At 34.4% G+C, this 13,026-nt stretch overlaps 1 protein-coding gene across 1 annotated transcript; it reads left to right on the top strand.

Moving 5' to 3' along the window:
- Positions 1 to 7,358: 7,358 nt before the first annotated feature.
- On the top strand, positions 7,359 to 11,283 carry LOC136203328 (uncharacterized). The gene is made up of 5 exons (XM_065994450.1): positions 7,359 to 7,626; positions 8,836 to 9,102; positions 9,403 to 9,534; positions 9,671 to 9,787; positions 10,385 to 11,283. Exons 2-5 carry the CDS (start codon positions 8,836 to 8,838, stop codon positions 10,724 to 10,726), a joined length of 858 nt encoding a protein of 285 aa, XP_065850522.1. The 5' UTR covers positions 7,359 to 7,626; the 3' UTR covers positions 10,727 to 11,283.
- Positions 11,284 to 13,026: the final 1,743 nt, after the last annotated feature.

Genomic DNA, 13,026 nt, shown 5'->3' with positions numbered 1-13,026 from the left:
TAACAGTTTTCAGAAAACCCCAATCAACTCTATCATAAGCTTTGCTGATGTCGATTTTCAGTGCAACCTCTCCCTTCCCATTTCTTTGCTTCCTCTTCATAAAATGAATAGCCTCAAACGCGATCTGAACGCTGTCAATAAGGGACCTCCCAGGGACAAACGCGGATTGGCTCTCAGAAACAATGTCAGGGAGAAACTTCTTCAGCCTATTAGCAAGTACCTTGGCGATGATTTTGTACAAAACGTTGCATAAGGAGATCGGTCGTAGCTCAGTCATTTTCGAAGGTTTCTCACACTTTGGAATTAGTGTTATTATGGTGTCATTTAGATTTGCAGGGAACTCTTTCCTCTCAAGCCATCCAATACACGCCTGGAAAATGTCAGTGCCAATCACATGCCAAAATTTCTGAAAAAAACCCGGGCTCCACCCATCAGGACCAGGGGATTTGTCCGGATGCATTTGGAAAATCGCATTCCTGAATTCTGAGATGTCAAACACCCCAGTCAGCTCCTCATTCATCTGCTCAAACACTATCCCTTGTATCACCTCAGTTGCAATATAATTGCTTGATTGACCAGTTTCAAAAAGCTTATTAAAGTAGCTCAGAACCACCCCTTTCAACCCCGCTGCATCAGAATGCTCAACCCCACTCTCATCAATGAGCAATTTAACAGCATTTGATTTTCTTCGAGAGTTAACACAGGAGTGAAAAAATTTGGAGTTAGAATCACCTTCCTTTAGCCAGAACACCTTTGCGCGCTGTTTCCAATATACTTCCTCCTGTTCAAGCAGGACATTTAGCCTATTCTTGACAAGAAACCAACGGTTAACCGAATCATCATCCCGTTTTTCCCTCAACAAAGAAAGCTACCTATTGCACCAATCGATCTCCCTTCTAAACTTTCTTCTGACATCAGCCCCCCACTGACCCAAAACTTTGCTACAGGCTCCAAGTTTAGCAATGACAGACGAAGAACCTTGATTAAACCAGCAATTTGATACCATTTCAGTAAAACCATCTTCCTTGGCCCACGCCTACTCGTACCTGAACCTAAAACTCCTAGGACGACGACCCCTCTCTCCTAACTTCAAAACCAGAGGCACATGATCGGAGTACGGAGCCATAAGAATTGAAACCGAACACCCCGGGAAACGCTCAAGCCAAGACGCCGAAGCAAATGCCCGATCAAGTTTTTCCTGCACCCAATTCAAAGATCCTCTCCCACGATCCCAAGTAAAGCTACCTCCCTTCATCGGAATCTCAGTCAACGCATTGTCCTCGATAGCCTTCACAAACTGATTAATCAAAAAATTCGGATACTCCTGACCCCCTTGCTTCTCCTCCTGTGAAACAATACAATTAAAATCACCAAGAACACACCAAGGTAAAATAGAACACTCTCCCAGCCTCCTAAGTAACTCCCAAGACTCTCTGTGCCTATTTCGATCCGCATAACCATAAAAGCCAATAAGTCGCCAGTCCCCAAGCCTCAAATCAGATACTGACATTTCAATGTGTCTCGCAGAGTAAGACTGTACATTCAACCTTGCACAAGAATTCCACAAAAAAGCAAGGCTCCCACTATGACCCTGAGCTTCAACAGTAAAACAGTTGCTAAAACCAAGCTTTCTACGAATTGCTTCCATCCTCCCTTTATCGGCAAAGGTCTCAATTAAAAAAACCGCATCCGGCTTATGAGCTTTCACAAGCTCAAGAAGAGAACGAACTGTCCGGGGGTTGCCGATGCCCCGACAGTTCCAACTTAAGCAAATCATTAAGGTCGACGAGCCTGACCTACAGGCTTCGCCGAAATAGAAGTAACAGAGATCATTTTATCCTTTAGGTTGTTGGAAGAAACCATCTCAGAGTCCATACTCAGTTGCTCAGTTAATATATTGCTACTTGCCTTGCCCAAAATGTTAGTGCTTGACTCCTCTCTCCTGCGTTTTCGATCATCCTGTAACACCAACTCAGAATTCTCATCCCGTGCTACCTCCTCCATCATATCCGGTACATTATTCTCTTTAATCAGGCCAGCACAATTACTTCCTACTGGCTGCCACAGATTACCCAAACTTTTACTATTAGTACCTTTCAGCCATTTTGACAAAGGTGGAGCTCCACCCCTTCGTATCGGCGCTCTCAGCCATTCCGCCTTGATTTCCCGAGTTTCAGATACGAAAAGCAAGTCACAAAACCTCTCTGTATGGCCTATGCGACCACACACATAGCAGAAATTACTAAGCCTCTCATATTTAAACACCAACAAAGAAACTTCATCAGCAGCCTTCTTAATCCTTTTGCCTCTTTTCAGAGGTTTACGGACATCGATTAAGACACGGATCCGCATAAACATCCTCCTGGTCTCGGCATTATTCTTCTCATCATACTCTATGAAAGATCCAACAAAATTTCCCAAAAGCTTACCAATTGCCTCAGATATACACTCCATGGGTAATTCGTATACCTGCAACCAAATTGGTGTAAAATTTAGTTCAACCTGTTCTGGTATTGCGCCTGCCTTCCATTCCGCTAGTATCAGCATATGGTTGTCGAAAGACCATGGGCCTCCGGCAAGAATTCTGTCCCGATCGATAATGTGAAAGAATTCGAACGAGAAAAGATACGGATTAATTTCATCAATAGCGATCCCCTGTTTTGGCATCTAAAGATCCGCAAGCCTCGATTTCATAGAGGCGAAATTCACCGGCCGCTCCGTCAAGAAACGACCAACAAACCGTAATCCCGGTGCCGGTTCTTCACTTTCCCCAGCGATGGTAAAATCGAGAATCTCCTCTTCCTCATTATCTAGGGTTAAATCACGAAGCTCTTTCTCCATTTTCTTGAGAGAGACACGCGAAACAGAAATGATGGTGAGATGGTGAGATGGTGATTGTGAGATGGTGGTGATCGGAAAAAATACAGAAACCCTAGACCAAAACACTCTTACACGATGAAGAGACGCTCTTACGCGATGAAGAGAAAAAAGCTCAAAAAATTCCTTTTTTATTTCCCTTGTATGTATGCATAATTCATGTGTACTGTTAGTTAGTATTTTATTTTTTTGATAGTGTTAGTTAGTATTTTATAAAACATAAGGTTAGCTGTTAATGAAACATGAACAAATATATTGTTATTATTTATTAAATTATGATTAAAATATGTATGTTTTATAAATCTAATCCATATTTAATTAACATTGTTTTTACTCCTTATTTTTTTCTTGGTAGGAAAAAGTTTAGGTAAGGGTAGGTCTACCCACTTTTAAGGTCAGGGTAAACCACAGACCTCGATGAGGGTTTACAGTGGAATTTACAGATCACCTACCAATAAGGGCTAATCATAATTTAATTGATTGTTATTTCTAAAACTAATCATAATTTAATCTTTTTATTTTTAATATAAAATATATTAATTGGCGGGCTGGGCCGGACTGGGTTTGGGAATTAATTTCATTAATTTGGCCCAGTTCGGTCCTAGCCCGATGCGAATATACAATGAGATGGGTTGGATTTGGACAAACTAATTACATGTCAAGTCCGGTTAGGTCCAATATAATTAAAAATTACATGACAAACTAATTCTATACAAACTTATTTATTTGTTTGTATACTTTTATATATTTTGATAAAATATTATTAAAAATTTAATTTATCTTTACAATATAAACAAAATTTATTTAGTATTTAAACTCAAAATAAAATTTAAAAGCCTAGTGAATTTTATAGTTTAAATTAAATTAAAAAAATATATATTATTTATAATGGTATTTGGTTTAATCCAAGTCAATCCATTCAACCCATTAATCTCTAATTCAATTGTCATTTCGATTCGACTTCCAATCAAGTTTTTAAAACATTTTGTTACTCTTAGCTCATTTTCCATTAATCATATAATAAAAATGTAGTAGTAGAAGTAATCAAATTTTCATAAGTATACAATAAACTTTATTTTTACAGGGATACATTAAATCCTTAATAAATCATTTTGAAATACATTAAACTCTTAATTAATTATTTTTTTAACACATTAAGCATTTATTTGGCATGCTATTTAATCTATATGTCAATTTACGTGTTAAAACAGTGACATACTAACAGTTTTATTTGCGTTAAATGAAGTTTTGAATTCCGCTGATAATTGGATCGTCCAAAATAGGCTTAATGTGTTAGAAAATAAATGATCATGACTTAGGCCCTGTTTGATAACAACAAAAATCACTTAAATTATTAGATTAAGCACTTATTTAGTTTAAGTATGTTTGTTAATGGTTTTTTATTAACCACTTAAATTATTCAATTAAGTTACATATCACTTATTTTGATAAGTCAAAATATTTAACTTAAAATTTTAAGTTGAACATTATCAGCTAATATTTTAATATTCAGCACTTATTTTTAATATTTATCAAACACTTATATCATTTAATAATTTCAGCACTTATGATATTCAACACTTAAAATTCAGTACTTATTTTTCCAGCACTTATTTTTCAGTTTTATCAAACGACACCTTAATGTCTTCATTTAAAAAATTAAAGGCTTAATATTAAAAATAATTGATGAAAGGTTTAATATATCCATTTAAAAGATTAAAGGTTTAACCAATAATCAATAAAAATTAAGTTGATAAGAAACTTAAATACATCATGAGCCCTGAAGTTTGATTGAAAAAATTGATTGGTCCTTTAAAATTTTAAAGATATCTCATTAGTTTTCTGAAATTGCTTAATACGATATGATTACCCCTAATATTATGTGGCATCTTAGATTTGAGTATGCTAAAGCGTGTATTACTATAAGCTAGTTCACTAAATGAATGAGTTATTCTAAGCAAATTCAAGAAGGCAGTATGCCACGGAGAGTCAATAAATCATTTTAAGTAAGTTCAAAGAGGTAACAACACATCTTTAAAGTTTAAGAAGCTAATCTTTTTTTAACGTTAGTCCCGTGTATTTAGGGTCCATTTGGTTTACCTACCGTTTGCTATTATAGTTTACTGTTTATCCAAAGAGCATGTATTTCTTGCTATTGGAAAATGTTGTTTTTCATGTATAAAATAGCAACAGTAGCTCCCTAACCAAACACTTAAAACTCTCATTTTTAATATGAAAATGCAAATATGAGGAGAAAATGGAGTAAACAAACCCCTTTTAGCTTAAAATTTTCTACCTACCTAATATCAAAATCAAAATTAGTATTCACGTGATTTTTCTTAAGAAGTCTGATTTATTGGATCGAGAATTTATTCTAGACTATATTTACAAGCGAACTAGATCAATCATATTAAAAAAAAAATATTCTCAAGCCTAACTCAGCCAACTTGTTGAATTAATGTATTTATATTATCAGGATGTATAATAAAATGTAACATACTTACACAATGTATTCTCTAAAGAAAGAGAAATTGAAAAAGAAGTAAAAGGATTAGCGTTGGAATTAGAGTTACGAGCTAAAACGTGAGCAACTCCATTCGCTAAAACAACACTGAACAAGCCAGATGATTAGATAAATATTTTTGATGTCATGGACAACCCCTCCGTACTCCGACAGATCACTACAATTAGAGTGGACACTATCAACAACGCCCTTCGCATCGACTTCGAACATCATACTGCCAAACCCCGCTGCTAGAGCCCAACAGATCCCATCTCGCAACGCCAGTACCTCTGCCAGTTTTGGCGATACCGGTCCCTCCGACACTGAACTGTATAGGCTATAAAAATTGATCCTCATGGTTGCGGACGATTGCTCCTAAAGAATTCTTTAGATCCCACCAATTTGGTGGGACTGAAATTGAGATTATTTTAAGGTTTTTAATCTTCGTTTAACTTCCATTTAACCTTTGAAAAAATCCACCTTACATTAAACTCATTTTTAAGTAAGATTAGCCGAATAATATCCCTTTAATTATAACCCCAAAACAAGCCGATTTTAAATACTGAATAAGAATGCAACCCTAAAATTCATTGAAATTGACAATTTCGAATCCTTCTTTGCTTTCTTTTTCACTCTTCCAACCGGACGCCTACAGATCATCCACCACTCGACCACTGCCGTTCCATTGCCAATCGTATTCGAAGGCTCGGGGCCATCTATCCGCCTCCTTCACATCCTTCTTCTTAGTCTCAATTTTTTAGAGGAAATTACGTTCAACATCATATATCTATTTAATTTTACAATTGAAATAATATTTTTTTTTTGTCTATTATCAGCTAAAAAATTTCTTTTATAACATGAAATTGGTATAAAATAAAATCTCATATAAGTATGGACTAAGCCTAATACATACTTTTTTTTATTCTCCTAATAAAGGATTATCTAGTTTTTCTATCGCTTTTCTTCCCAATATTTTACTTTCTCGAGCCATTGTTTTCGATCCTTTTTCAGTTCTCTTGCTTCTCTATTTCTTATCCCCAATTTCTTCATTTCGTGACTTTTAATTTATTTTTTATTTCTATCTCCAATTGTTTTTTTGGTGTAATTCGTGTAATTGCTCTTTGCATATCCATGTAAGCTACATTTAAATCTTTCTTCTGTACCTAAAACAGTGAGAATATATATTTCCAAAACTAACTCAGTAACAATACTATTACGATGAAAAAAATATAAATTAATAGTTCCTTCGTTCTATAATACATGTCTTTCTAGAGAAATTTTTTTTACGATAATACATATCATTTTGTTTCAATCTATGCATATTAATTTACTTTTACTAAATATACCCATATTTAAGTTGACTTTTTACATTCGGAATAGATAAAGTTACTAGTAGATGTAATTAATACAAAGATAACAAAGCCTTTTACTTAAAATTAATTGTATTTCTTAATTAGTGTGCATTAACCTTAAAAGACATGTATTGTGGAACAGATGGAGTATTCAACTTCAAACTTCAAAGAATTGGTCTGAAAAATCTAAACCTTCTTATAGAAAGAGTGCACCAATTTAGATTAGGAAAAAGAAAAAACATGTTTTAGTTTATTGAGAAGTATTTCATGCTAGTTTTTTTCTGCAAAAGCAGTTGTTTCAGAATTTTATCAAACATTTTATAGTTTCTGTTTAATATTGAAAGGTAAAAAGCAGTTCCGAAAAATGAAAACAAATGGGCACTAAATTAAGTTTAATTTTTTAAATTTGACATAATTAGAAATTTTCCTTAAGTAAGGAGATATTGGTAATAATCTAAGTTATTCTTGACTTTCTTGTAATTAACCTATTTTTTTTATCCAATTTCTCATGTGGGCTGGGTTTGGGCCTTGAAATAAGAGGGCAGGCCCAGGGCCCATAAAATTAATTGGCAAAAAAGTATGTAATATTTTTATATATAAATAAAACTGATATATGTACATAAAAAGAAAAAAAAACTGATAATCTGATAATAAACAATTGAGAGAGAAAGCCCTCTTTGATCTGCTGCGATTTTTAGGGATTTGATTTCCTAACCCAATCTTCTACTTTGCCATCCCGACTGCGATTTGCTTGCTTGTATTCTTCTGAGTTCTTGCGGTTTGCTTCGAGTCTGCGATTTGCTTCTCTTCCCTTCGCTTGCGGTGCGGTGCTGCTCCTGCTTCCTTCCGATTTGCTTCCCTTCCGGTGTGCTGCTTCTCATCTCTTGCTGTCTGGTAAGTAACTCTTTGCATTTTAATTAATTAGTCAATTTCTTAACTTCTTCAATAGATTAAGATTGGTTAAGTAATTTTAGGGTTTGCTATACTATTACTGTTTTTGTGCATTTGATGAGTTCTTTTATGATTTACTTTGAATTTGAACATTGAATTGATATGGTAATCACCATTTGGACCCATTTTGAAGCTCTGTTCTTATAAGTTATAAATTGTAAATTGTTTTGAAAAGGAGTTCTTCTAATTGTTTTCATTTTGTTTCTCCTTCTAATGATATTTATGATCCTAGAAATTGGGAAAGGGACATTTTTCATATGCCTTATACTCTAGAAAGCTAGGCAATGGTGAGATAAGTGACATTTTTCAAATATAGTTTACCTTTTTTTTTATTAATATGTCAACCCTGTTAATTTAGCTCATATGCCAAGCCTTTAAAGTTGATTTTTTCTTTATTTTTTTTAGGGAGGTGTTGATATTTTTGTACATCTGCGTAATAGCCATTTCTACACTAGGTTTGATACTTCTCTCCTATTATAAGAAGTATGCCATTAGACATGTCCGACAATACCATTAAAGGGAAAAGGTTTGGAAAAAAGATAGTCCATGCTTTTCAAGCTAGCTTCTTTAAGTAATTTCAAACAAAATGCATGGTTCTTATTTTAGCCATGAAAATTGTCTCAATCAAGAGCTAAATCACAGGTTTACTTTTTATGAATATGAATATTTGCTCGCACAAGACGTTGAGGTCTCTTCTAAGTTTGAGGAATTCTACGTAATAGCTTCAGATGCAAATGAGGATTGAGAACTTTGGCTATGACCTGGGATGTTCTATTCCTTAACATAGATGTTTTTGGATGATAGTCTAGGGGGGTTCGTTGGGTGCCAACCTAGTTGGGATGCCCGACAACCTCTATGTCATCTAGGTTCTAGTCTTCAACTTTTAAGGAAAAAAAGATTTTAGAATTTGTGTATTAAATGGCCCACATTTATTATCTCGCCCCGGCCCTACAAAAGGTCAGGAACGGCCTGTGTTTCTTTATGATAATTTACAGCCAATCTCCTATGTTTTTTTGAATCACTAAGTGTCGGTTAATCTGTATGAATTTAATACAAAACAGAAATAATTCTTTGATGATGCTTATGCTTTTGTGTGATATTATAATACTTTTTTCTTCAAATTGGAGATTGAACCATTTGTTTGCATTATAGATGGCGTTGCAAGAACAGTTAAGTAAATTCCAAAGGCAACAAGAGAAGTGTAATGCAACTCTCGGCAGCATTGCAAAATCAAGGCCATCGAATTCCAAAACGCCTCAGAAACCTATACCTGTAGCAGCTTCACCATTGGCAGTTTCTAAGACGCCTGGTCCGGCGGTTAAATTTTCAAATGATACGGAGAGGCTTCAACATATCAATAGCATTCGGAAAGCACCTGTTGGAGCACAGATAAAACGTGTTATAGACCTGCTCTTAGAGGTTTGCTTGTTCTTGCTCTTAATCGTAATTTCATGATGCTGCGCATTAGATTATGCTAGCAATATTAGATGATTTTGATAATGGGTTAGTTACTGAGTGAGGATCAATGAATCTGATAACTAGTCACCACCATATAATTTCGGTATACTTATTCTTCTAAGGACGCACTGTTGCTTTCACTTTCTCTTCCTTCCTTTGGTTGGAACTGAATTCTTAAGAAGATGGTTTATCGTTCTGGGACAAGTTGAGTAGTACTGAGCTACTAGCTGTCTTGTGGTGTTTAATTTTGTGGATTTGCAGACAAGGCAAGCCTTTACACCAGAACAAATAAATGAAGCATGTTATGTGGATGCAATCTCCAACAAAGGTGTCTTTGACAGTTTGAGGAACAACCCAAAAGTTAGCTATGATGGAAGGCGCTTCGCTTATAAGGTGAGTCTCAACATCTTGTGCTTGCAGATCTGATACGTTTGCAAGATGTTTAATCATTGCTCAGGTTTAGTTACTACCTTATTTTCTTCTATCTTCCTATAAGATGATATTTACACGTGTTTCAATTGTTTCGCAGTCCAAACATGATTTGAAAGACAAGAATCAGCTACTTGTCTTGATACGGAAATTTCCTGAGGGCATTGCTGTCATTGATCTCAAGGATTCATACCCAGCTGTGATGGAGGATTTGCAGGTCTGATTCAAAAACTGCTTTCATGTTTATGTTCTGTTTCGTTTCATTCTCTATGAATGAATCCATTATGCAAGCAAAATCAAAGTGAGGGTGAAATATTGCGTCTACTACTAAGTTGAGAATTCCTTCGGGTGCATCCATAGTTATTAAAGGCACATGGCACACTAAGGCGCTAACTGCCCCTATCTCACCAAGATGCCCCTTTGGCAACTGCCCCTTGGCGCAAAACGGCGCACCAGGCGCGGGCCACGGCGGTGGCGCCTGCCATGGGGGATGTCATGGCGCTAAGGCCTGCACCTGGTGCGCCATGCTCCAAAGGCGCTCCTTTAATAACTATGGGCGCATCAACATGTCCAGAACGAGTAAAAACCACATCTGTAAGATCTTGCCATTCTACGCCTATTTCTGCTCCTTTTCTTCAAAATTCTTTCGGCTAGAAATATTCTGCTTTTCATCTGCTCTTTTTGTCTTTATCTATGATTGTTATTTTCACAGTGTTAGTTGTCTTGCCTTTGTCACACTGACTCAACAAGCCGCATAAAAAGTTTCAGTTATTTCTTCACACCGGGAATTGAAAAATTACTATAACTTGTGCAGGCCTTGAAAAGTACAGGCCAGATTTGGTTGTTGTCGAATTTCGATTCGCAGGAGGACATTGCCTACCCAAATGACCCTAGGGCAGTAATTAAGGTAGATGATGAACTTAAACAACTCTTTCGGGGCATAGAACTACCTCGGGACATGCTCGATATCGAGAAGGATTTGCAGAAGAACGGCATGAAACCTGCTACAAACACCGCAAAGAGAAGGGCGGCAGCTCAGGTGCAAGGCATTTCCACCAAGCCCAAGATCAAGAAGAAGAAGAATGAGATTAGTAAGAGGACGAAGCTGACAAATGCTCATCTTCCCGAGCTTTTTCAGCATCTTGGTGGTTCTTAGAAGTCGGAAGAGTTCAAATAGAGTTCTCAAACTAAGATAATACCGATGGTCACTGAAGTTTCGAGTCTGTTTCACAAAGGTTACTGAATTTCATTTTCTTTTAGTAAAATAGTTGAATTTTTACATTTTATTTCAGTAAAGTTATTCCGGTCAATTTGTGTATAAAACTCACTGGAATGTTGACATGACATAGACGATGAATATATGTCAACTAAGTGTCACATCCAACAAGGATGTGTTTTTATAGAACGTTAATATTCTAGTAAGTTTTTTGTACATAAAATCGGGCGGAATGATTTTATTGAAAATGTGAACTTCGTTGATTTTATGAAGAGAAAATGAAGTTCACTAACATTATTGAAACAAACCGAAACTTCAATGACTGTCGGTGCACATCTTATCCCCGGTCTATATGCCAATATGAAACACAAAACACAAAATTTGTATATATTCTTCTTCAGTGTTTGTGCTACAACATTCTTGCAAAAGGAAAAAGAAACTTGTATCTGTCAAATTTTCATTTTTCATTATATTTTACTGTTTCCTAATTAAATTTTTGTTTTTTTTTTATATTTATTATACTCGAAAAATAAATTCATTCTTTAACGTTGTAATGAAGAAAATGTTCTGTTTTCCTATCTTTTTTGTTACTTGCTATTGAACTCTCTCTAAGGAACTCGTCAAATAGCGCTGTAACTTTGGGAGAAAGTTTGTTTTTTCAAAGCTGGTGCAGCCAATCTTAGGGAACACTAAAACTTCATAGTGTTTTTATCGTTCAGGTGTAGGTAGTTCGCATCTTTACAAACATGTATATTTCACCTAGTTTCTTTTTAAGACTGTTCAGATCGTTTCTTTTGTGCACGTTGGAATCTATACAACTTCTATTGTATAGAGAATTTTTTTTAAAGAATTTTTGTTGAAGAAAAAACAAACAGTAAACAAATGAATTTGATAGAATATTTAATTTTTATATTCTATTTATTTTACTATATTGGAACTTTGTCTTGTTTAATTCCAATTCCATTTTTTGGTTTGCTATTAAAATTTCATCGTGAAAAAAGTTTATAAATTAAGGGTCTGTTTGGTTTATACATTGTTTGTTGAAAGTTGTTTAGTATCACATTTACTATGAAACTAAATTTTTTATTTATCAAAATCATTTTCAGTTTCTCTCACTAAACATTCATTTTTTCCTTTTTCACCAAACAACACTTAAATGATCTTAAAATTAAAAAATTAAAGAATTAAAGTTGTTTAGAATATCATTAAGCCTTTGAATTTTTCAAATTTGAGGTCGTCAACGCTCATTTTAATTTGAGGTCCTTATTTTTAGTAAAACAAAAAACTCCGGTCATTTCCTAGTCGCAAACGAAAACATCAGTCCTTATTTGGATAGAACAAAATTTTACCGATACCAGTTTGACAAAAAGTGAAAGTACATGAGTTTTTTTTTTTTGGACTTTACCTGAAAGAAATGTTTGGCTAGTTTTATAAATTTAGCTATATCGTTATTGGGTGTAGGTAGATTTAGTCCTTTAAGTAGAAAAAATGCAATTAGAATTCTAATATTTATTTACCATCGATCACCATTTAAAGTTCTTAAGTTGCTAATTTTTACATTTTTTCTAAAATTAAAATTTAACTAAATTTTTTAGTGAAATAATAAAAACCAAATAAAAATCAAACTTTTAAGACAATTGGCAAAACACGAAACAATTACCAACTATGTAATTGTTAAAGTAAAGTACCAAAAATTTTTATGTCATGTGACTTTTCTGCAAATATAATCTCGTGGTTTAAAATCTTGCAAACATGAGTTTGTGATTTGTTACAATTTTAACCATAACATTAGTGGTATAACTGTATAAAGTTTATAAGTTGAATCGATTTTATCTTTAACTATAATTATACTTTAGACAGTTATGAATCTAATTATCTTCACTATAAATGTGCGTCATGTTATCTTTATCAATAACAAACTAGTCTTGCACCCGTGCCATGCACGGTGTACATATATATTTTTAAATATAATCAAATATAATTAAATTAATATGATATATGATTTTGAAAAAAACACATATTTAACCCCTTCATCAATTTAATTCTTTATATTATTAGGTTATTGATCTTTTAAATACATACATTAACCTCTAAAGCTTCGTGTTTGATGACATTTGCAATGTAGCTCATATTCGTGTTCTGTAGTATTATTCTTTCATTTTTTCATTTTTTCTTTCATTTTCCCCTCCCTTTGTAATCTTCCTTTTTTTATTAATAATATTCGGGTTGTTGGTTGTGCT

The sequence above is a fragment of the Euphorbia lathyris genome, chromosome 8, assembly GCF_963576675.1.
Source record: "Euphorbia lathyris chromosome 8, ddEupLath1.1, whole genome shotgun sequence".
In the NCBI taxonomy this organism is placed as follows: domain Eukaryota; kingdom Viridiplantae; phylum Streptophyta; class Magnoliopsida; order Malpighiales; family Euphorbiaceae; genus Euphorbia; species Euphorbia lathyris.
The sequence above is the reverse complement of the archived record's forward strand: the minus strand, read 5'-3'. Positions and strand labels throughout refer to the sequence as shown.

What these genes read in the sequence shown, in the direction of transcription:
- LOC136203328 (XM_065994450.1), top strand. Translation starts at nt 8,836, where the DNA reads ATGGCGTTGCAAGAACAGTTAAGTAAATTCCAAAGGCAACAAGAGAAG. An exon ending in TTATAGACCTGCTCTTAGAG is followed by an intron (nt 9,103 to 9,402) that starts GTTTGCTTGTTC and finishes GTGGATTTGCAG; the next exon opens with ACAAGGCAAGCCTTTACACC. An exon ending in GAAGGCGCTTCGCTTATAAG is followed by an intron (nt 9,535 to 9,670) that starts GTGAGTCTCAAC and finishes ATTGTTTCGCAG; the next exon opens with TCCAAACATGATTTGAAAGA.